We start from the raw sequence: 25,001 nt of genomic DNA, 5'->3' as shown, positions 1-25,001 counted from the left end.
AGGACATATATAATAATGTCCTCTAGTGAATAATATATTTTTATTACTGTAGTGAGTTTGCAGCAATTATTCATGACTGATGATAACTCAAGATTTGCTCATTTTTAGCCAATGCCTGTCGACTATTCTAATGATAAAAATGGCGCAAAATATCACCATTGAGAAAATCCACAATTTCATGAAAATAATAAGCGTTTGTAATTTAATCCTTTCTTATTCGAAAATTTGTTCCAAATTCGAATTGTCTACGCTCAGAAAAGTTTTAAAAAATGAGGAATTTTGAATTTTGATAACTTTTATGTAGGAGAAAAAAAATTTATTAATTTAATTTCTTTATCTATATACATTTATTTTTCTCCGTTCTCACTATGAAAAAAGTATTTTCAAAACTAACGGAATATGGCAAAATCTACCGTAATTATATCTCACACCAAAAAGCACGGTAGGTTTTACCGATGAGCTTTGGTAATGATTTTGGTAAAATTAACTATGAAATATGATTTTATAATATGAGATTAAATTTGGAAAATGTGGTAAAATTTGACAGTTCTCTTTAGAGCATGGCATAAAAACCATTTTGATAAAAATTTATTTTTCAGTTATGTATTTCTTACTAAATGTGTGGTAATAAGAACTATAATTTTAAAAACCAGAATTTCCAGTTAACCGTTACGATGCAAGCAGGAAAAAATAGCAAATAAATGGTTTAAATATTTGATTATAACCAGAATAATATTTCTTTTTGCAAGAAATGTGATTGCTATAGAGTACGGTAATTTTAACAAGATTTTTTTCTCCGTGCTGAAGCCCAGATGATTCTTTATACCAAGATAAATTGCTTAGTAAAAATTATTGATTAACTTTAAGTTTAAGGCACATGAACTCCTGAACTAAGACTTTTTTTGGAAATGACATTTTTTGAAACAAACAAATATCCTACATATATTTTATAAATAGTGAATGCAAAATATTCGTCTCCATCGTCGTTTTTCTACGGGTATTTAGCAGACACTAATGCAATTATTTCAACAATAGCGCTGATATTTCTGGGGAACAGTTCAGGTAAAAGTCTCCAAAAAAAATCCTTCTAATTAAATTTATAAATCGCATTAATTTTTACAATTACTCTTATTATCTTTTTATAAGATTTTTACGTACTAACATAAAATTTTAATAATTTGGAAGTGAGGAATTTTAATTATGCTACTTAATTTAAGTGGGGGATATTTAAATCGATTGAGTGATATTTAGTTGGTTGAAATTTGGCACAAAAGCGTACTTTCTCTTAATTCGCGTAACTTTTTTTGACGGATTCGGATTATTTTCCTCTTCTAGGGGGAGCTGCAATTTGAAAAGTTTACAATTTGTAAACTGAAGTAAGTGTATGTTCATAGTTTTGGCATTCATGGAAATAAAAATAATATTTTTGCATAATTATTCGCTTTTATCAAAAGACAATGCCCTGTAATAATTATTTATCAGAAATTATTTATTATTTACTTTAATAGGGATAAAATAAAAAAATGAGTTAAAGTTTTAAAACCCTTTTAAACTATGAATTTTTTATTATGAAAATTGAAAATTTGAATGTAATTCGTTCAATAGTTCTCAAATAAATTAAAATTTCAACTTTTCTTGAAATTTTATTCAGAGACTAATCAATTTTTCATTTAAATTTGAGAATTCAATTTCTGTATACCTTACAATTCTAAAGCTTAATAGATTAAATAATTAATTATAAAAAATTATTTTTTGAATAAGTAAATAATTATCTGTAATTGAGTATAAACCTATTTCGATTACTTTAAGCAATTAAAGAGCTACGGCTCAAAACGATTTCTCAACTTTCAGCTCAAATTTTCAACCAGTCTTGAATAAAATACTGGAGCCGTAATTTGAAACATGATGGTAAAAGTTTCGAATTCGTCAACAAAAAAAAACCCGTTTGAAAGATTTAAAATATCGTATACACTAATCAATTAGCATATTTGATGTTTACCACTCAATCCATTGAGATAGCACATTATGTAAAAATCCAATCATCAGAAAATAAGTTATTTCGTTTTTTTTTTAAAGTTTTTTTTATGTCTGACTTAATATTTTTTGAAAAATCTTTTGCAATGTAAGTACTATCAAAGGACGAAAATTTATTTTCTTAAAGAAATCTTCAAGTTTTCTGTTTGATGTTTAACTTTTGGAATACTCATGCATGATACATAAGTAAATTGCATGTTTTATTATTTTTTTCTAAACTTTCATCTTAACTTATACGCATGTTCATCATTCGCCTTTCTAATTAGATAAGAAAATCTGTCAATAAATACATTTCTTAGCATTTCTTTTCTGCTTTTGCTGACATGTTTTAAAATCTGAAACTTGTGTGAAATGGAAATGATGAATTAATTTTCATTTTATGTTCTAAAATGTATTATATGTCAAAAGCAATGAAAAAGTTTTCGAGTCTCTTAGAATTATCAAACGTTAGCTTATTAATTAAAAAAATAGTTAATTAAATTATTTTATGTCGCTTAACTGATTTTTATAGCCTATCAGATGCTTCAGTTGCTATGATAGATCATAAAAACGGCTAAACATTTAAAATACCAAATTTAGCAAGTAAAAAGATGTTGTTTCTCAACAGGAATATATCAACTAAGGGAATTAGATTGTGTTGATTTAATAACTAATAATACTTCTTTTATCAAAGCATTACTTTATAAAGACGATCAAAATTTCTTCGCGACAGAAAGAAAAACATTAAAAAGTTTATGTTCTCCGATTGCTACATTAATTATTGGGTGATTCTATCGTATGTCACGCGCGTGGCACAATCAAATTAATTAATTTTGTAACTTTGTTTCAATGCCTATAAATTTCTTTTTCTCAAATGAGAATTTTTGATTATTTTACAAACATAATATGCTGGAAAAGTCACTTTAACATGCGATATGTCGCGAAAAGTGTTTGGTATAATCTTTTAAATAATTTAAAGATAAGGCATTCTTCTACAAAAACGAATGTCTTTTTCTTTTAGTTAATTTATGCTAATATATATTTAATTTAGTGTTAATATTCAGATCATTAAAATTAAAAGTCAAGTTAAAAATTAGACATTAAAAATACATAATAAAATAAGCTCTTACATTTCCTTCTTTTTGCTTTTAATCAAGGTTATAAGGCAGTGAAAAGCTGTTCGTGACATTTGTGCTGTGCTAGAGGCATAGTGACTTAGCTTAAAGAACCGCTCTTGGTTGGTATACCGAGTTTAAATCCAAAGACGCACAATGGTCTGGTCATCCAGTTATTTTCTATGTGGATCGATCAAACCAACTTTGGCAAGAAAATTCCCGTCAAATCACTGAGAAAATCCCCCCATCAGTTTAAACTTTTTAAAAAATTTACAAATTGGCAGAAATCCAGTTGATAACTCAATATTTACGAAACATTTTAAGCTGGTTTACAACTCATATTGTCTGACCTTCCAGCACGTGACTTGGAACAGACTCTTTTATAATACAATTCTTAGGTGTAAATTTTATACAAAAGTTTGTAAGTGTTGATAGTATTATTGTTTTTAATTACAAAGCATAAATTTATTTATGGTCATTTGCTAATTTGTACGGTTACCTTCAACAAGAATTCACTTTTTGGTGCCTAGAAAGAATGTTATCAAAGAATTCCTTTTTCATGGAATTTTTTTTCAAGATTCTATCTTTTGCGAGGCAATCATATTGAGTTTTATAAAATTCTTAGAATAGAGATCTTATATTCAAATTTTTTTATGGTTGATATATGACGATCTTGTCTAATTAAGAATTATCCCTAAACACCATAGAGTCTTTCCTTGTTAACAATTTTTAAAAACAGTAGCTTAAGTTTAGCAACTTAAAAGCTGTGATATCCAAGTTCTTGAACCCAGATACTCAAATTAATGGAAACTTTGCTTGGTGTGTAATCGAGTGTAAATGGAGTGTAAATGACCTTAAATATCCTTTCAAATCATGTGTAAATCAGAATTCAAATCACGTGATTTTAACCTCCTGAAAATCACGTGAAATTTAGCTGGTAAAGTAGAATTTACATATCACATAAAATAAACAACCCTTGCATAAAAACGAAAACATCCTTTACATCGATTTTTTCGTTTTACACAACATTATCAGCACCTGTTATACGTTGAGTTATTTTTATTTATTGTTATAAAACTGTCTAGACGATAACAGGTACTTACTTATTAGGAAAGCAAATTTAACGCATTCTTTCAAATAATAGCTTTTGTTTGATTTAATTAAGTATATTGTTTTTGTTACTAACCTTTCTTTGTATTTAATGTGTATTTATAATTTTCAGCATGTTACTAAAATTGTGTGTATTTTCTTTTCTATTTCAATATAATTTTGATTTACATTTAATTGTATCCTATTTTGTTAAATTTTGTTTTTCCATGTTTAGTTTTCGTCTGATTTCATATCTTTCTAACTTAATTTACTAACCTGTGTTTTTTCTGTAAGTATAATTTTCATTTTATTTTAATTACTTTGTGTTATTTTATTTTAAAACATGCATGTTTGATATTTATTTTGTCAGGTATAAATTTAACACGTATTATATTAATTTAAAGTTACAATTAGATCAACTTAGATGTAACTGCTTTCCCATTTTTTGACATTTGCACGTAAATATGCTTGAAAAATATTTAAAATTTCTTTTTGAAATGCATATACAAATTTATTGCGTATTAAACACTTGAAGGCCCTATAGTTAGAAGACAAGAACGGAAATATAATAATCATACATTAATTTTATGCAATGAAACTGATTAATGATTAAAATATTTATTTACGCTAAGCGTTAAAAACTTCCACAATTAAAATACGAATTCTCATGCAGCACTAAGTATTGCAATTTCAAACTTAAGAATCTTACACAAAATTCAATTTAATCGTAACAATTTTTCTGAAATCTACTCTTGTAAAATTTTTATTTTGGTTGGCAATGAAACATTATTTTATTATCTTTAAAATACTTCTGCTATGTACTTGTTTGAAATACTTTCAGACATTTCTATGCTGTTCTTTTTATCTCGGAGAAAATTGTACAAAAAGTTATTTTTCCACTAACTATGCAAAATGTACTTATCTGGAATGTGATCTTAATAATTTGAGTTGTTTAAGCAAAAAGCAAAGTGATTTTTTTTAAATAAAATCTTAGTTTTTGATTAAAAAGATCAAGCAGAAAAGTTTTAATTATTGAAAAATTGTTTCATATAAATCAAATCGGTTTCAAATCAACAAATCTCATGAATTTAACAAATCTAATTAATTTATTTGTATAAAAACTTTATGCATCTACATGTAATTTTATCGGTGATAACTATAGTTTTTAATCATTTACTAGAAGTAGAAATGAAAAACTCTTGTGAATTCTGAGGTAAGAGAATAAACTCCAAAATTTCAAAAAATTTTGAAGAGTTTATTAATAATAAAGTTTGCCAATACTTTTTTTTGTTCTTACATTATTGATTTAGATTAAAATACTACATGGATACTTATTAGGTTAAATGCGTATAAACTTAATTTTCATAGAAATAAAATCAATAATTTTCACATGCATTGGATTCAATGATTATTTGCTTTGGACTTCATTACCTTCATTACTGCATTTATTTTGTAAATGATTTGATTGTTCACCCATTTAACGGTTGTTGTTCTTTTTAATAAGAAATGTGTATTTTAAATGTAATAATAAAGAAATAATTTGCAAAAGAAACATAAACAATGAAAACTGAATTTTAGTAATATGAAATGATTACAATTCTTAATATTTAAATTTAAAAATAACACAGTTGTTTTAAACCTAACTGAAAAAGTTATTTTTAAACCAACCACATTTTCAAACTATAAACTAATATGAAATGATTTGAAAAGCGTAATATGAAAATACGATTAACTGATAAATCTATCACGAAAAATATCGTGTCTTAAATTATTATTTCCTAATGTAGTTTAACTTAGTGAACAGGAAAATAATTGGACTGAAGTTAATCACAAATACTATTTCGTCTGAATTGAGCCGGATCGTTATTCTGCTATCATAAATTATTCATATTGAAGCTTATTCTCTAAAATGTAAAAACGTCATAAAAGCTACGTACTCAAAATTGGGAATTACGACTAAAGGAAAATCTAAAACAACATAAAGAATATTTCTCTTGCTAACATTGCATTAACGAAATTGCAGAATACTAACTCAAAACATTCATTGTAAATAATAAACGAAGGGAGAAATTACATTGCAAATGAGATGCTCTCGTTTCTCTTTAAAATAGTTTTCGTAAAATATTAACAACGAGTTATTTTGTTATGAAAATGTCTTTTAGTAATGAAAGAAAGTGTTAAAACAAAATTGGGACGAAGGAATTTCTATGAATAATTACACTTTGTTAACTTTTCGAAATCTCTATTTGAAAATATAATTCATATAAAATAGGGGTTACATTCAGGGGTGTAATGGAAAATTTTGTTGAGGGAGAATGCTCTTCCTGGGTAATATAAAAAAAGGGATGTCTAATTAAAAAAACTCAGCAGGAAACAAAGAAAAGCATAAAAGGAATATCTTAATTATTGTAGTAGATTATTTGTAGATCATTTCTCGTTTTAGCTTCCACTTCAATTTCTCAGTTTGGAACTGAAAGTTATGTAAACTTTGCGCTTCTCAAAAATTCCTTAATAATGCCTAAAAATTTTGTAGAGCTCAGATTAAAAAGAAGAATTAATTTCTAGAAATATTTTTTCGAATTTAATGTTTTTTTTTTTGAAAAAAAAAACTTTTTTATTTGTTTTATGTTAAATTAAAATTTTCGTTTTGAAAACACAAGCTTACATCTTATTTATTTATTTATTTTAATACAGTGGTTTTTAAAATGAACTGATTATAATATTTCACATAATTTTACCTCCTCATTATTGAAACCATTTTACTTTATCATTCTAATTTTGGAGATTTGTGTAGTTCTTTTCGAATCTTTTCAAAAAGTTTTGTCCAAAAGTCAATTTTGAAGAGTAACGACGAATCTTAAAGAGTAACAATGAAAAAAAAAATTTTTTTCTTATTTGAAACCAACACTCCGAAATAAAGACGAAACTAGTTTTAAAATTCCAGAACCACAAAATGCAAGAGGCTGTAAAAATCACACATTTTTTAACTTAGCAATGCTAAAAGTAAATTTGATAGAGGAGAACTATTTACACACTTGAAATCGACGTTCAAAAAATAATCAAAATCAGATTAAAAATTACTTACATAAATTTTTATTTTATACCATCTCAGTGTTAACAAAAGATAAAAAGTTCCCGTTCCACAATTCTAAGAAAATTTATTCGATTAAAACATTGCAAAAATTTAAATTTCTTTGATAATAGTATTTTCCTATCCAAAAATTGGATTATACCTTATTGCCATAAAAAGTACTACTTTTGTTAATTAACATAAATCCTACTCATTTCGAAATTACTCTTTTCTTTCTAAATTAGAAAGATATTCATAAAAGATTATGATAGGCATATCAATTCAAACAAATCCAATCCCGAAAACCTCAAGATTCTTATTTTATAATATTTCTTAATTCTTTTATTCAAGAAAAAGGAAACTTATAAAAGGAAACTTTCCCCCTCAAAGTTTTTCTTCAACGCACTTATGAGTTTCCTGAAGCGCAAAATTTAGTTTGAACTTTATACACTTCACTGGTCAATAACAAATCCTATTCAATTCACTTAAATCCTTTTCTGTCCCCTTTTTTACCTTCTTATTTCATTTTTTTTTTAAATTTATATTGTTTCATAATTAAATGCGGTGGAGAAGAAATATTTTATGATTAGTTACATACGAGAAGTGAATACTTTTTTTCTTTCGCCAAAAAATCTATCACTTTGGGGTATTAAATAAGACAAAAAATAATGCAACTAGTTCTAATAGAGAGAGATGATAGCAATAAGACATCCTTAGAGACAATTATATAGACCAGAGCTTCTTAAAATCTTGTTGTAAAAGGGTTTAAAGATGTCGATACCGTACCCAATAGTGTGTTCAAAACTTACATAGATTATTTTAAATTTCTTAAAAAGTTTAAATAATTAGAAGATTTCCGAAAATGGAGTCAAACTTATGTGAAATAAAATGATATCAAGAAAGATAATATGCAAAAGGTGTTACCAGATTAAAATATTTGTTCGCTTCAAAAATAAATAAATAACAAATAACAGCATATTAGGAAAAATAATAGGAAATCAATAAAATGTCATAAGAACAATAAATAGGAAACAAATCATAAATAGTAGAAGAACAAAAACAAACCCCCATTTTCAAGACTTACTAGAGCTTGCAAGATATGGACTGTTATTTCCGATTTGTATATTTTTGAAGAGAACGAAGTCTTTTATCTGACAATATCTTACTGTTGCAGTTTCTTTGGGATTATTTATTTAATATAAAAGATGAGTTTAATAGTTATGCTTTATTCTTACAATATTTATAATATAAAAAAGCAGTCCTATCCATTGTTGCTTATATACTGCAAGAAATCGGTATTTTTAATGCTTGTATTAAGCCGTTCATATCATCATATAATCAATTCATCCCTCCAGTATTATAAGCGTCATTAGAAGTAACTATTAAGAACTATCGAATTTTAGCATCTCAAAACGCTCAGAGGTGTGATAATCGATTACAGGTACGAATTTAACTGACGGATTTAAAATCCCTGATTTAAATTGCGTATATCATTGGTGAATATGTGTTCGTAAACCATTCATTTTACAAACATGAATGCCTGATATACAAATGCTTCATAATTAATATACCTCAAACAAACTAATGCTATTATTGATACGTTAAAGGACATCGCTCGACATGTTTAACTTGTAACATACTCACATTGACTAACACTAGTATTTAATACAAAATTATATTGACGCAATACTTGTGCGTCTAAATTGTTAATCTAAGTCATCGTTAATTACGGAATAATTTCAAGAAACTGTATTAAGTATCTGAACGGCACTCTAGATCAAAATAGTTAGAACTAATACAAACTATTAAAAATTAATTAAAACAATATAAAAGAAGACAATTTAAAAGTAATTGTATGCCTTATGTTACAGATTTTCTGTTGCTAATCTGGCACATCGTTTTTTTTATATTTAATTATTTTGTTTGTAACATTGCTTCACAATAATTTGAATTCTTATGTGCTTTTTTTGCATCGCTCATCGAAGGAATTATTTCTTATATTTCTAAAAATTGTATTTGGTTTGGTCATATATATATATATATATATATATATATATATATATATATATATATATATATATATATATATATATATATATATATATATATATATATATATATATATATATATATATATATATATATATATACACTCTATAACAAAAAAATCGACACACCAAGAAAGAGTTGTCCTATTGAAACGAAAATTGGTGGATAGGAAGACAATGTACAGAATAGTAAATGATTAAAATTTCAGAACAATTGAATAGTTTATTGCAGAGTTACAGTAACAAGTTCAATAATGTGTTGACCTGCCTCTAGCGCCTGGATACAAGCGGCCACACGGCGTGGCATAGACCGATAAAGCTCCCGCCGCCAATCAGATCCAATCGCCTTCCCATCATATCCCAGACATGCTCGATGGGAGAGAGATCTGGTGATCTGGCAGGCCAAGGAAAAGTTTGACAAGCTTGTAGACAGTTCATAGCAACACGTGCCGTATGTGATCTGGCATTGCCCTGCTGAAAAACCAGCCCAGGGCGCTGCAAAAGGAACGGTGGCAAAATAGATCTTAGGATGTCGTCGACGTACCGCTGTACAGTAAGTGTACCTCTAATGACGACCAAAGGGATCCGGCTGTCAAAGGAAATGGCACCCCAGACCATAATGCCTTGTTGAGGGCCGGTGTGGCGTGCAATGGTGAAGGCAGGATCCCCCTCTGCCCTGTGCATCTCCAAACACGTCTTCGATGATCGTCAGGACACAGTTGGGAGCGGGACTCGTCGCTAAAGACTATACGTTTCCATTCGGCATCATTCCAGCCATATCTGTTCAAAACATTCATGCATACGAAATTTCAAAGCAATCGGATGATTGCTTCTTGGTGCGTCGATTTTTTTTTTTTTTTTTTTTTCTGTTATAGAGTGTATATACACTGAGTGGCCAAATTATTATGACCACCTCAGAGTTTTATGCAAATGAGTTATTGCGTCACAGCGCTGCCACTAGAGGGCAAGATAACTATAACACGGGAATGCTGGACAAGTGAGTCATCAATTATACTGAGTTGCTTGCTCAGATATGGGAAAGAAAAGTGATTTAACTGAATTTCAACGTGGAATGATTGTGGGTGCGAGATGTGTCGGAACGAGTATCAGCAAAACGGCTGCACTTGTGAAGTGTTCTAGAGCAGCAGTTGTTAATGTGTACAAAGAATGAACAATCAAGCAAAAAACCGGGTCTCAACGTCAGACTTGTGGTCGTCACAGGGTACTGAATGCTCGATCAGAGAGAAGGCTGGCCAGGGTTGTGCAGCGCAACAGGATAGCAACAGTGTGACAAATTGCAAGTGATCTTAATCAAGGAGCAACTGTGAACGTCTCTGAATGAACTGTTTGACGCACATTGTGCCGTATAGGGGAGCATTGCGCCGTACTGAAGGGGTGGTCATAATAATTTGGCCACTCAGTGTATATATCAAATATTGCCAATGGAGAATTGTGGTGTATGTAATTTCCCTCTAGAATCTTCATTAATACATTACAAAATTGTTGCTCTTATATTTATAGGGAAAACCAGGAAAAAGTGCTCCTCCAGGTTTACCTGGGGAGACTGGACCAAAAGGTGATCGGGGAGCTACAGGAGAAAAAGGTGAAAAGGGACAAAAAGGTGTGATCGGTTTGCCTGGATTTCAAGTACGCAATTTATAATATTTTATGGGGAAAAAATCTCTATTTTTATTTTTTATGCTTAGCAACTTTATATAACTTTCTTTTAGGGTGAAAGAGGTCATATGGGTCCACCAGGTTTAGATGGAGTTGATGGAGCTCCCGGACCACAAGGTGCTCCCGGTCTTCCAGTGAGTAACTATGGCTGCTTCGTATTGCGTGTCTTATATTCTGCGAAATTCTAATATTTTTACATGCAATTAATAGTTGGTATTAAAGGCACTCTGAATAATTTTTCATCTAATGCATCCCAAAAGAATATTAAAAATAATCATGTTTTTAAGTTTTTTCAGGGATCATTCGAAATATTTCGTTCAAATTGGTATTTTATTACTTAAAATTTTTAACTTTGGAAATATCTTAAAATTTTTTATAATATCAATTCAAAGCTTTTATAATTATTCAAAAAACTAAAAAAAAAATTATATTTTTTAATAAGAAATATTTTTGAATTTTAGATAAAAGAGTGTTAAATAAATGTTATTTTTTTCATTTGTGCATTTAGGTGTAAACACATAACATAAAAAGAAAAATTAACATTAAGATGTTAAACTTTTAACTGGTATCTGATGAAACTTCAGGGGTCATATCCTAGATTACATTATCTATCCAAAAGTATTTCGATGGTCATAAGTCAGAATTGATCAAAAAAATTATTTGTTTACAGAAAATTCTTTTTTACGTGATTCCGTAACCTAAATTATTATTTGTTTTAAATTGTTAGAATATTTTGGTTTTTGAAGCCTTAACTAGTTTTGAACTACAAATTAATCTTAGGTAACAAGTTTTTGGTCATTAAATTAAAACTTGCGTGTTGTTTCCTTTTTTGGCAGCGCTTTGATCGTTTTTTTATTTATACAATTTTTTTAATTTTTAAAATAGACAATCTTATTTTTTTGTGAATTTCCATATATAAGAAATAGAAATATAAGAAGAACTTAATAATTTTCCCCTAAAGGAATATAACTTTACTAAATTAACACCCAATACATCAGTTTATATACACATACCGTCTATGTTTATTTGTACACATCATTTGTCCATTGCATGTCTGTATGTGCAGACTATGTGTGAATGTATACATATACTATGTAATTATAATCTATTTATGTACAACGCACATGCGTTTGTGCATACAGCGTGCCTTTATATATATGACTCCTTTTATGTACAGCGTACGTACGTATGTACATATTGTGTACGTGAAACATTTAAAACCGTACATAAGATATAGATTTGTATTCATGTACGTGCATAGAATGTACGTATTTATTTATATGCGTACATTTAATATGCGTGTGTTCGAGCATAAAAATTTCCTTTTATTTTCTAAGAAAAAAGTAGATCTGACGAGGAAACAATTTATTTGATGGTTGCTTCCCAAATTTATTCAAGTTATATATGAGCAATTCTACAAATAAACGCCAATTGGACGGTCAAAAAAAAATTTTTTTTTTTGGTGGAGCACACTATTTTTACATAAATTTTCTTCTTTTTTGCACCCTAAAAAGGCAAGAAAAAATCGTGAACATGAAATTTTTTCTTTGCGACATACTTTAAATGTGACATACTCTTTGTGACATACTCGGATAAATCTGAGCCATTTATTCAGATAAAACGATTTTTACATAAATATAATATTATTATAATGTCTCTCTAAAATGTATTTATAGAGATTTCATACTGTAAGATTATATTTTAGAATAAAAATTGGCGTTTATTTGTAGAATTGCTCATAATATGAGCAATTGGGGGAGGGAGGTGCACGCTATTTCTACAGGAATTTTCTTCTTTTTTACACCCTAAAAAAGCAAGAAAAAATATTGAGCATGAAATTTTTTCTTTGTGACATACTTTAAATGACAAAGTAGTACCAATTTTAAAATTTTTCCCGACTTTTTCAGTTTACGAGCATTGATTAAATTTTCTTTTTGCTTTTTATATTAAAATATGATCTTATAGTATGAAATCTCTATAAATACATTTTACAGAGACATTATAATAATATTATATTTATGTAAAAATCGTTTTATCTGAATAAATGGCTCAGATTTATCTGAGTATGTCGGAAAGAGTATGTCACATTTGAATTATGTCACAAAAAAAATTTCATGTTCACGATTTTTTCTTGCCTTTTTAGGGTGCAGAAAAGAAGAAAATTCATGTAGAAATAGTGTGCCCCACCAAAAAAAAAAAATTTTTTTTTGACCGCCTAATTGGCGTTTATTTGTAAAATTGCTCATATGTTTTGTATCATTTACTAATGGTTATTATACCCATAATACCATTTTTTGTGTGAAACAAAATGACTTATTTAATTCTGGTATATCTGTTTTGCATTAAATTTTCTTCTTCAAATGTACTACAGCCTATTATATGCTTCTTCCAACGGATCCAATCACACGCTATGATCCGTCAACGATTCATCTATGATATCTTTAGAGTCTACTTCTACGCATTCAATCTTTCTAGTACGAAGTCTTACTCCCTTTTTTTATCACCCCAAGCCTATAATATAATTTGCTTCTTACATAAAATCGAAATATTTATTCAATTATGGTATATCTGTTATTCAGTTATGGTATCACGTATATCATCATTCAAATATAGTATTTTGTCTAATTTATTAATTATTATTATTACCATGATATTATTAGCTGTTATGTATTAACAAAATACATTTATGTTACTGCATTAATTTTTTGTTTTTATTGTATATCCTACATTCTTGATATCACGAATAGTAAGTTAAATAATCAGTTGCATCTCATTTGTTTTGATAAAAATAAGAATTTATTGTATGCTAGTTTTCTTTATATGAAACTTCATGAATACTTTCACTCTCATCAGTACTTCTCTCATCATATAAATTTCTTAATCATATAGAGAAAAATATGTAGTTTCTCTTTTTGAGTACAAGATATATACTATTTATTTCGTTTCCTATAAATCAGTTTTTCCCAAACTTATGACTTTTGTGTACCCTTTCTAAATATTTCGTAACGCTGCGTACCACCAATAAAAAAATGAACGTATTTTTTACTATAAAAAATTGCAATAAAGTTAAAAATCACAACTGGCTGTTGATATCACTATTTACTAACTGTTAACTCTGCAAAAAATAGCCAATAGAAAAATACATAATCATAAATTTTCATGACTAGCTTTATTTTTAAATAAAAAATTTTGAAATTTTCGTTTGTTGCAAGGTATTTTGCATAAGAACACGTACCCCCGCTAAACTGTTCCCGTACCCTTGAGGGTACGCGTACCACACTTTGGGAAACACTGCTATAAATAGTTACTAAAAATTTAGCTATTGCATTTTAAACGATATTTTTAATTATAAGTCGTACTTTTATAGGAAGAGCTGTCTTTTCTCATGTATAATAAGGCAAATTATTCTTCTTTAAAAAAAGGGAAAAGAAAATTTTTTATGAAATAAGAAGTTATAAAATGTAGCATTAAAAACTATCAATAGTACTAGTATCAAATTACTAGTCAACGAAAAAATCTTATGACAAGGTGGATTTTAGCTGAACTTATAAAACGTAGCAAACGTTATAATTACTTTATATTTAGAGTGATTTTCACCGTAAGTCAAGTTGAGGTAAAGATTTCGTCTCGCTGGAAACCCTTATGACAACCTCGATTTGAGGTTGTTATATAGAAGGTTTATTTCTTAAGGTCTAAAATTCGCGTGCAGGTCGTCGGACTACCGAAGCGGGGGTGCCATCCCCTCTGCAGAGGATCAAAATTGCGATGGCATGTCTTCGGATCATCCTAAGGGATGTTTCCCAAACCATCGCCAATAGCCCATTGTGCAGCCCAAGTGCGACGTAAATGAACAACAACAACAACAATAAGGTCTTAAAATAGAGTAATTTGCGTAGAATAGAGCAGATTGTCACATATCTCGCTTTAAGGTTATAATTTTTACACGTGAACCGTATTAAAATCATTTGTTGATTTACATGAAAAGGTTGTAATTTACAGAGTGAAAATAAACCTTACTCTACTATCAGGGTTTGTAACTATTCCTTAACTCTTTTTTACTTTGATGAATTGTAATTTCACATTTTGTAAATTAAAAAAAATAATAAATTCAGCTTATCTTAAAATTAGAAAAACTACTAAAGCTAACTTGATTGATCATAGATGTCAGTGCTTTTTCCGGTATAGACTTATACAAATTGAATGTTTTTGAGGGATACGAGAATGGGGTTAATGAAACATGTAATTGAAAATCAGAAAGAAAAATCGGAAATTTTTTATTATTTATAATAAAAAATTAAAGACCAAAAAATAAACTTTTTAGCCAATTACTTTGTTTTATAAATATGTTTCATACGCACTACAGAATCCGAATTCGATTTTCACTTTTAGCAAGCATTATGCATCGAATTTTAATCACAAAGGGAAAAAAAAGGTTCTGGCCCTCTTATTTTTCCAGTTCAATACCTTGTCAAAAATGTTGTTCTCCAAAAGCCCCAGACTATTATTTTTTTGCCTCGCTCCTTCTTCAATGTTGATGATGCAACTATATATACGCATTGAAGCGTGTAAATAAAATCAAGAATGAATATTCTTTCACCAAACCTGAATCCTGAATCTAGTTCACAATATAAAAAATATATATGTCCCCTTACCAAAAGATCTTCTGCTTCAGATGCGAAATTCTTTTCTCACAGTCTTTTAAAAGAAAATCATGCTAACTTTCAAGAATTTTAGAGCATCAAAATAAGTATGAAATGATTATAGATATATATTTGTCATTATTATTATTATACATAAGCCAAAAACATATAGTTCCAAATCATTTTTAGAAACAAATATCATTTGATTTGGACACTTTAACTGATTTATTTTACGGTATACGCACAGAAAAATCAATTTAACGTTGAACCGTAATGTTGGTACTTTATACAATGCAAAGTTGCTGCAATTTTATAAGGTGTTAAATTTAATCATGTTATCATTCAAGTTGAACCAGATTATTGTAAAACATGTTTACGAGGAGGGGCAAATCTAGCTCAACCAGGGCTGTATCAGATTATTAACTCAACTGTTAAGTATTAGGCTGTCTCATTATACTAAAATGGATTATCACAAAGCAATACTGCTTAAATTATTATATTCTATGTAAATTATCTATGTATATCTATGTAAATTATTATATTGAATAATTTCAAATACACAATAACTTCATTTACACATCAAAATTCAAATGGTCAGTCCAAGACTGCTAATGATACTCAATATCTAATGTTAAAATGGTCTAGCCCATCGTACATGCAAATGACAGACATATTTCTTCCAGAACAAGACATCCCAAACATAGAGTAGGTAAAAATAATACTCGCCACAACATTCAATTATCAATTTAATTAAATTCCTAACTACGATTTCTCTTATTCTTTTGCTGCCAAATCAACTAGAACGTGCTTCTTATGATAATAATTTACAATCAAAATCGACGTAAGCGATTAGATATCTTGTTTACACACTCTGGATTACAGAATAAATTTAGGTTGTGGGCAAGCATAGATACAAAGGCTACAATCAAGCTCAATCTTGGTTTTTACACAGCGCCATACAAAGATGTTGCGCAACGTAAGTGATTCGATATCTTGTTAGCGCCTTCTGGATCACTAGAGTTGATCTGTTACAATAGATTAAATTTAAGTAATGAGCAATGCATACAGACTGTTACAATCAAGTTCAACCTTAGTCATACTCAGCGCCATATAAAGATGTTAAGCAACGTAAGCAATTAGATATATTGTTAGTGCCCTCTTGATTAGTAGAGTTGTTCTGTTACAACAGATTAAATTTAGGTTATGAGCAAACTTGGATACAGACAGTTGCTATTGAAGTTCAACCCCTTGGTCCAACTCAGCAGCATATAAAAAATGCAGTAATATGAGTGCTATAACGGTTCAACAAGCTCCAAAATTTCTAATAATGTCTTTGGCATAAATTTCATATGGATTCAAAACAAATTATTTATTAAATCTTTGATTATGGCCTTTTACAACATTATAATAATTTTGATTGCAGAACGTTTAAAGGTAGCTATCTAAGGAACATTTTGTACCGTGAGGAAAAAAGTCTATTCTTCAGGGATGTGAGAAGAAATTCTATCCCCTAGAGGAGAAAATTCGATTAACATGAAAGAAATTTATTTCCTTAGTATTTGGGGGGAAAATCTGTCCTGCTGGAATGTGGGATAAAATTCTATGCTTCAAGGGTGCAAAATATGTTCCCAAATGTGTGAGAGATAAAAACTATTCCGCAGTGATGTTGAATTGAATGCTATTTTAGAAAATCTATTCTCCAAAGATGCAGACAAAAATTTAATGTTTCTGGGGATACATCTATTAATTGAGGAAACAATTCCGAACATCTATATGATACTCAAAAAATTAAATTAAAATCATGAGTTAAGTACGATCAAAAGTTTTGATCCAATCATAATGTAAAGCTTAAGTACGATAAAAAAAACTATCATCGCAATCATAAGTTATATAGCAATCTATAAAAATTACTATTTCTATTTTACTTAATCTTTCAAAAATTAACCAATTTTTTTATATAAAAATATACAAGAAAAAAGATTTTAAAAAATGTAAAATAAGTTCTACTTTTAAATTTGTTTGCTTTGATTGTAATTTGTCTGTCTTTGATTATCTTTAGTGAAATTTGTTAAATTTTTAAAAAACAATTCATAAAATTTTTAAATAGTCATTTCAATAGTAATGTCACTCTATAATTTTCACATTTTCTTTTTATCTTTAAGTTGCATTCCATTTAAATAAATATGTAGAACAAAACTATCCTTATTTTAATTAGTATTAAATTTCAATTTAACAAACTTTCTTTTAATTGAATTTTTTTCTGAGGAATAAGGTATTTATTAATGAAATAATTTTCATGCTAACTCAGTACTCTTTAATAAATATGATATTATTTTTTTAGTTTAGTTGTGTTTCAAAATTTCAGGGTCAATTAGGTCCTAAAGGAGAAAAGGGAAATACTGGGGATCTTGGACCACCAGGTTTGATGGGACCTCCTGGATTACCTGGACCACCAGTAAGTTGGGAATCGTTTCTTCCGTAAACTTTATTCCGTAAAATAAAAGTAAATAAAATTTTAAACAAAACTTTATGTTTAAAGTATATGTTTATTTCAAAAGTTGATTACGGAAAAATAATACTTCAAAAAAAAATTTTGCATCCATAATATATTGTAAATTTAATTAATATCAAATTATAATTCATATTAAGCTGTTACAATTATTAATCACAGTCTAAAAGTAAATTTTAAAAAAAAATCATTTGCTTTGGCAAAAAGAAAAAGAACTTTTTGTTTGTTTCAAGACAAAAGAAAAAAGCTTATAATATTTCGCAATTGATTTTGACTGTCATTTAAATGAACGTACAAAATATCCTAATCCTCGCATATTAATTTAAAATCGTTAATTCTGCGTACGAAAAATGGAAAATATTTGCATTTAAAAGGGGATATTGCAAGAAATATAATGAATATAATTTAAAATAAAATTTAAAATTAATACAGTAAAACTATTTTTAGATTATATCGATTTTGCTAGTTATTAAAAATATTGTAAATGTCATATATACAAATAATGTTCTTTCAAAGTCTTAGTTCATTATTGGGATTTTTTGATCATATTAATTCTGGTTAGCATTATTAGATGTATGCTGTCTTAAAACCAAGAAAAAGTGGCAAAAACTAAATAAATTATCACGCGTGGTAAGCGAAATACTCAAATAGTTAAATAATTTTACTGTAAAACAATTTAAATAAAACTAGTGCAAAATTACACTCAAATAAGTTTATAATAATGTAAACGCCTTTGTCGTTATAATTTATTAAAAAGAAAAATTTAGCAATAAAAATTTTAATATTAGAAAATTACACACCCTCAATCGGTACTGGAAGTTTCTGAGTTATGACCAGGAGGCATTTTTAATTTACCACCTTTCCATATTGGTCAAAGATCAACCAATAGTCTTACGAATAATGTTATTTTTAAAAGGTGTTATTTTATTCCCAAAAGTAATTATGTTTTCTAGAAAACAAGTGTACTATAATATTAAAGTACTTTTTTTAACTACAACAATTTCATTGATTGTCTTGAGGGATAATAATAATAGTATTATCAACTTACTGTTACATTAAAGCACTGTTTTCAACTACAGTAATTTCATTAATTATCTTGAAAGTTGATAATAATATAAGCATGTATCAGCTTAACACAGTTACATTGAAGTACTGTTTTTAACTACCACAATTTCATTGATTGCTTTAAATGTTAATAATAATATAAGCCCGTGTCAACTTACTGTTACATTACAGCACTATTTTTAACTGCTACAATTTCATTGTTTGTCTTAAATGTCAATAATAACATAAGCATGTATCAGCTTAACACCATTGCATTAAAGCACTGTTTGTAAATGCTACAATTTAATTGATTGCCTTGAATGTTAATAACCATGTATCAACTTAAAATAATCTGAATATGATCTAATAATCTGAATCTGATAATAATTTGATTTTTTTTACAGGGAAAGCATGGAATGCCTGGGGAAAAGGGAGACAAAGGAGATACGGTCAGTTAAATATTAACTTTAACTTAATTTATAGATTTCAGTTATTTCATTTCCAAACTAAGAAATGTTTTTTATGTCTTTTCAGTCGCCTATCAAGTACATAAAACAAGTGAGTACACTTTATTTTGCAAATACATTTCAAACATATGAACTACCTGCTATATCAATACTTTTATTAATCAGTGCTCATTGGTCTAAAATTGATTTAGGCCTTTGCTCCCTTTCAGTCTGACAGCCGCTACGGAGCTTTCACTAGTGATATGGTAATTATGTTCAATTTTGATTTCATCTGCATGGTTTGTTGCTTTGTCATAATATTATCAAAATGTTTTATCGAATGTAATATTATGTATTTACTTACCTTTATGACATTCTTCTTGAATTCAAAATGTTTTTAACTTGCTGAACAGTGAATTTTCAGCTCTTTTGCTCCAAGTATTCAAATTAAAAGTTATCTCTAAAAAAAGCTTAAATAAATAAACAAACAAATATGTTTGCAGTATAAAGAAATGATTTAAAAAAATAATAAATTAAATTATATTTGAACAGTATTTTTTAGAATTTTTTTCACGCTTTTAGCTAAAGTGTAAAGTAAATAGTTAAATAGTTATAATAAATAATATTAAAGCTAATATAAAAATAATCCTAAGCAATTTCATGCATTTATTATTTATAAAGAAAATACTGCTGAAAATAAAAGCAATTGTACACATTATAGCTTTTGTATTTAACTTTTTTCTTTCAATTAAATTTTATTTGTAACTTCTTAGGAGAAATATTTTCTCGTTCTGTTTCTTTTTTATAGGTAGTGGGACCACCAGGACCGTCCGGCCCTCCGGTAAAGAATGTTTAACATCTTTTTTCTCTTTTGTAATAATGCATTAGTCTGCGATAATTTATTATTTTTGAAGTAATGATTCCGTATCCTTCCACCATTTTTCGTGTTTTTTAAGTTGGTTACAGGTACCCCTTCTTATTTTGAGATGATTAAAACTTCTCCGTATTTTAAAAAGAAATTCAACAAATGTTTAAAATTAAATGTTTAATAATTTATTATTATATTTAAAGACTTAAAGAACTTATACTAATCTCCTAATTTTCGTCAATCAGTTGACTTCAGAAAACCATAATTTACTTGATTCATAATCCTGTATACCAATAGTTTAGATAACTTTAAATATGAATTTTATATTTTAAAAAAATATTTCCGCGAAGTAATATAAAATGTACTGAACTTTGGAATTATGTCATATAAAAGAATTGATGAGCTATTATATTTAAATATTTATGATTTTCTAATATTGCATGAGACTTTAAAGTCAAATTGCCACGATTTTTACTTTAATTTACAACACAATCCAATAAGTCAAACTAATTTAATTCAGATAAAAGGTTATCAAATTTTTCAATGACTTAGAACGAAGCATTTTTTAACTTAAGTTGTAAAGAGCTCAAAAATGACACACGTGATTTGTAATTTTAAAAAGAGTTTTTCTCCAATGTAAATTTTTCGAAAACTAAATTCATTTATTTTTTTAATGGTAGTCTATTTTATAAACATTGAAACTATGTTTCATGCTTTACAAATAATGTCACGAGATTTCTCAGTCTTACTAATGGGGTGAATTATAGCTCATTTCAATATATTTCCATATTAAAGTTTCAAAATTAGAGAGTAATATGCTTTGCTTTTAAAATGTTAATTCAAAAGACAATTAACCCTTAAAAATAATTATATACCATTGTTTAGATTAATTCAGATAATTTTTTTTCCATAGGGACCTCAAGGCTTACAAGGACCACCAGGAATCAAAGGAGACAAGGGAGTGGATGGTCAAAAAGGTGAACCAGTAAGTCCATTTCAGACTATCATGTCTTTTCAAAATTAATGCCATTTAATTAAAATGATTGCCTTTTATGTTTCTTCTTGAAATTTGTATCTAATTTCTGAAAACTTTGAAAATATATATGATTAAGTTAGAATAAAGTTATGATTCGAACAAATTTTTGCAGGGTGACAAAGGAGATAAAGGAGATCCTGGACCTATGGGACTTCCAGTGAGTATTACTCAAATTCACTTTTTAAGTTATATTTTTAGTAGTGGGAGTACAAATTAGTTCGGTCCGTTTTTAAGAGATGGCTCTGGTGTTATGAATGTTTCATAGTAACAGCTAGTTTCGGTGGTTTCAGAGAGGTTAAACATCTGTTAATAATATTTAGTTATATCGCTTTGAGTTTCATATCAAAACCCTGTTCTTCACTTTGTTGAGTATGTCAAGTTTTGTGGTAATTAAACATCATTTGTGGGAGATTTTGTGTCTCTGCTTTAATTGGAAGAAAAGTGCAGTTGAAGCGCATCGAATTCTTGTAGAAGTTTATGGTGACAATGCTCCAACTGATAAATCATGTAGGAAATGGTTTCGACGTTTCAGGAATAGTGAATGGTGAATAGTTTTGTATACTATGAGCTGCTACAACCTGGTGATTCCATTACGGGCAATCGGTATAGACTACAATTGATTCGTTTGAGCCGTGCATTACGGGAAAAACGGCCGGAATACGAGCAAAGACATGACAAAGTTATTTTTCTGCCTAATAAGAGTCAGCCTGATTATTCAAAAGTCGTAAAAAATTATTTGAAAACGCTCAAGTGGGATATTTTACCGCACCCGATGTATTTGCTGGACATTGCTCCGTCTGATTACTGGTTGTTCCGACAGATGCAGCACGATTTGGCAAGTCACCAGTTCATTTCTTTTGCAGAAATCGAAAATTGGCTCCTAACTTGGATCGTCTCAAAAGACGAGAAATTTTTTCGAGATGGAATTCGAAAATTGCCTGAGAGGTGGGAAAAAGTAGTAGCCAGCGATGAACAATACTTTGATTAGCCTATTCATTCATTTTGTTCTGAAATAAAAGCATTTTTGATCACACAAAAAAAACGGACCAAACTAATTTGTACACCCAATACCTTAATTTATGTTAAATTATTTTTAAGTTCCAGTACCCTGTTTTTAAAGAACTAAACTAATCACGTCAAATTTTTGTAAATAAATGCATTCGAGCATAAGTCAGTCCACAGAAAATGTCTCAAATACATTTAAAAAGAACTCACAACACAGTATAATTTTAGAAATATTTTTAGTCCAGTAATTTTTTTTTCTTCGGTAAAATTAATACACAGAATATTTTTTGACAAATAGCTTTTTAAAGTTATTATAAATAATACCTGAACACTTCCCCTCTCTTCTCTTATTTATTAGAATTAAATAATACCGATTTCGAGACGATCAAATAAATAGTTTTGAAGTTATAATAGTTCTATGTACAATTTGGACATGTAACTATTAATACATATGATACTGCTATCTATACAAGGGAGACATTTTTCGATATATTTTTTCATGCTAAATCGAATGAGACTGTACACAAGTTAATAGAAAATTATATCAAAAGCTGTAAGAGTTTGTACTACTTTTTACACATGCTGACGTATATGCTTTACATTACTATAGAGAAACCATTTGAGCATATAAGGTCTATCCTTTGCTGAAATTTTGTTGAAAAAAATTGCTGTTGAATGAACTAAACACAAGACTATAGACTAGCATTTTTGAAGCTATAAGCGTTTTATGCACAAAAGTACAATTTTCTATTTGCACTTATTTACGTATCACATAATACTATGGAGACAATTGTGATAAATATTTAAATGTATTTTTCCTTCATTTAATCTAATGAGATCAAACGTGAATCAAAAGAATAATATTTTAAAGGTGAATTTTTTTGTATAAATATGCACTTATTATGAAGAAAACCCTTATAGCTTCTAAACTATTAGTGCAATTGTCTTGGCATCAGCCACGTTTGACTTTGTGTGAAAATTACATCGGAAAATATACTTTTCTGGTTCAGATTATTCCTGGATAGCAATGTAAAATGCATACATAAGTACATCTCACTGCCGGGATAGCCTAGTTGGTAGCGCACTGGGCCCGTGTAAAAGACGTCGTGAGTTTGCTCCCCTCCGGCCAAAGTAGTAAATGGGGAGTGGTGTGCGTTAAATCTGGCAGGTCACAAAGTCCTCCATGTTCTCATAACAAATCATACCTCTGAGGTACTGATCAATTGAGATTGATTCCAAATTACAAGACTACGGAGCTGAACATTAGTAGTCGTAAACCCAAAATTATGTTAACTGTTCAACCACGGTAATTATATAAAATAAAAGTACATGTTAAAAGTGGTACTTTTTAGGCACAGAAACTTTTGCATCTTCTGAACTATATTATACGTATACGTAACTATATTATATTATACGTTGTATTGAACTTTATTGATACGTTTGTAGTATCATTACTTTCAGTGTGAAAAAATATGTAGAAGCAATGTTTCACGATTTTAGATAGCGATTTTAGGTTTTTTAATAGATATCAGTACAAATTTGTACTCTTAATATATAGGAAAAGCGTATAGCTTTTAAGCCATTAGTTCCATCGTTTCGAAATTAACCCATTCGATTCAGCCTAAAAAAATACCCGGAATGTATGTCCTCTAAAAATAGAAAGTGTATAGAAGAGACATGGGCAGTTTTCTGGTTCAATTTATAGTAACATGTCAAAGATTTTGTCAAAAAATACATTGAAATTAATTTTTTCAGAAGAAACACTTTGTTGGTTATATTTACCAGGTAATTCTATAAAAGTTTCCTTTTGGTTGTCAGAGAAATTATTCGCGAGTTGTAATCTTTTAAATATTACAGGGGTGTTTTACCTAGGAGAGACATATTAGAAATATTTCAATAGCGCTTGCACAAGCTAAATCAAAACGTTTTCGGGATGTTTTCAGCCATTTTATTGTCGAATTTTCGTAACATACCATAAAGTAAACTTAAGAGTAAAAGAACATAAAGTTTCAGTTTTGTCATTGGAAGCATCAAATACACATTAAATGAATATAAATAATTCCAAGAGGCTAAAATGGAAAGATAAACAGGATGGAGTTCTGATAACGGACTTCTTTAACTTCAAAAATTACCAAGATAGAAAATTCGAATTGTTTCGTTTAAGTTAAAATAAACATTCCAAAAGAACGTGAATGAGAAAAATGAAACAAAATTGAAAGAAAGCTCAAAATTGCCAATGAATGTATGAAAGATACGATAAATCTTAGAAATAAAGCAATAAAAGCCATGGTAATTGCGGGAAATGAAAATGGCTAAAGAGACAAACCAGGGAGGATTCATTTCCAAGTGGTGTGGAGGGTTTAAATATCTCATGTTGTTAAATATCTCATGTTCTCATGATTCTAGAGCTTCAAAATGAACTAATATGACAAGGGGAGAAG

At 28.6% G+C, this 25,001-nt stretch overlaps 1 protein-coding gene across 50 annotated transcripts in view; it reads left to right on the top strand.

Moving 5' to 3' along the window:
• Positions 1 to 25,001, top strand: part of LOC107455144 (uncharacterized) — a 165,349-nt gene that overhangs the window by 125,235 nt on the left and 15,113 nt on the right. For 38 of the 50 annotated variants that reach the window (XM_071182525.2, XM_071182547.2, XM_071182534.2 and 35 more), the window contains 9 exons: positions 10,857 to 10,982; positions 11,066 to 11,146; positions 18,018 to 18,107; positions 19,610 to 19,654; positions 19,740 to 19,763; positions 19,864 to 19,917; positions 20,460 to 20,492; positions 21,433 to 21,504; positions 21,668 to 21,712. In XM_071182525.2, coding sequence (XP_071038626.2) covers positions 10,857 to 10,982; positions 11,066 to 11,146; positions 18,018 to 18,107; positions 19,610 to 19,654; positions 19,740 to 19,763; positions 19,864 to 19,917; positions 20,460 to 20,492; positions 21,433 to 21,504; positions 21,668 to 21,712 — 570 coding nt within the window. The remainder of the gene's footprint in view (positions 1 to 10,856; positions 10,983 to 11,065; positions 11,147 to 18,017; positions 18,108 to 19,609; positions 19,655 to 19,739; positions 19,764 to 19,863; positions 19,918 to 20,459; positions 20,493 to 21,432; positions 21,505 to 21,667; positions 21,713 to 25,001) is intronic. The other 12 variants (XM_071182535.2, XM_071182529.2, XM_071182540.2 and 9 more) reach the window with 1 other exon arrangement.

This window comes from Parasteatoda tepidariorum, chromosome 4 (assembly GCF_982258835.1).
Source record: "Parasteatoda tepidariorum strain Cologne lab strain chromosome 4, Ptep-v5.0, whole genome shotgun sequence".
In the NCBI taxonomy this organism is placed as follows: domain Eukaryota; kingdom Metazoa; phylum Arthropoda; class Arachnida; order Araneae; family Theridiidae; genus Parasteatoda; species Parasteatoda tepidariorum.
The sequence above is the reverse complement of the archived record's forward strand: the minus strand, read 5'-3'. Positions and strand labels throughout refer to the sequence as shown.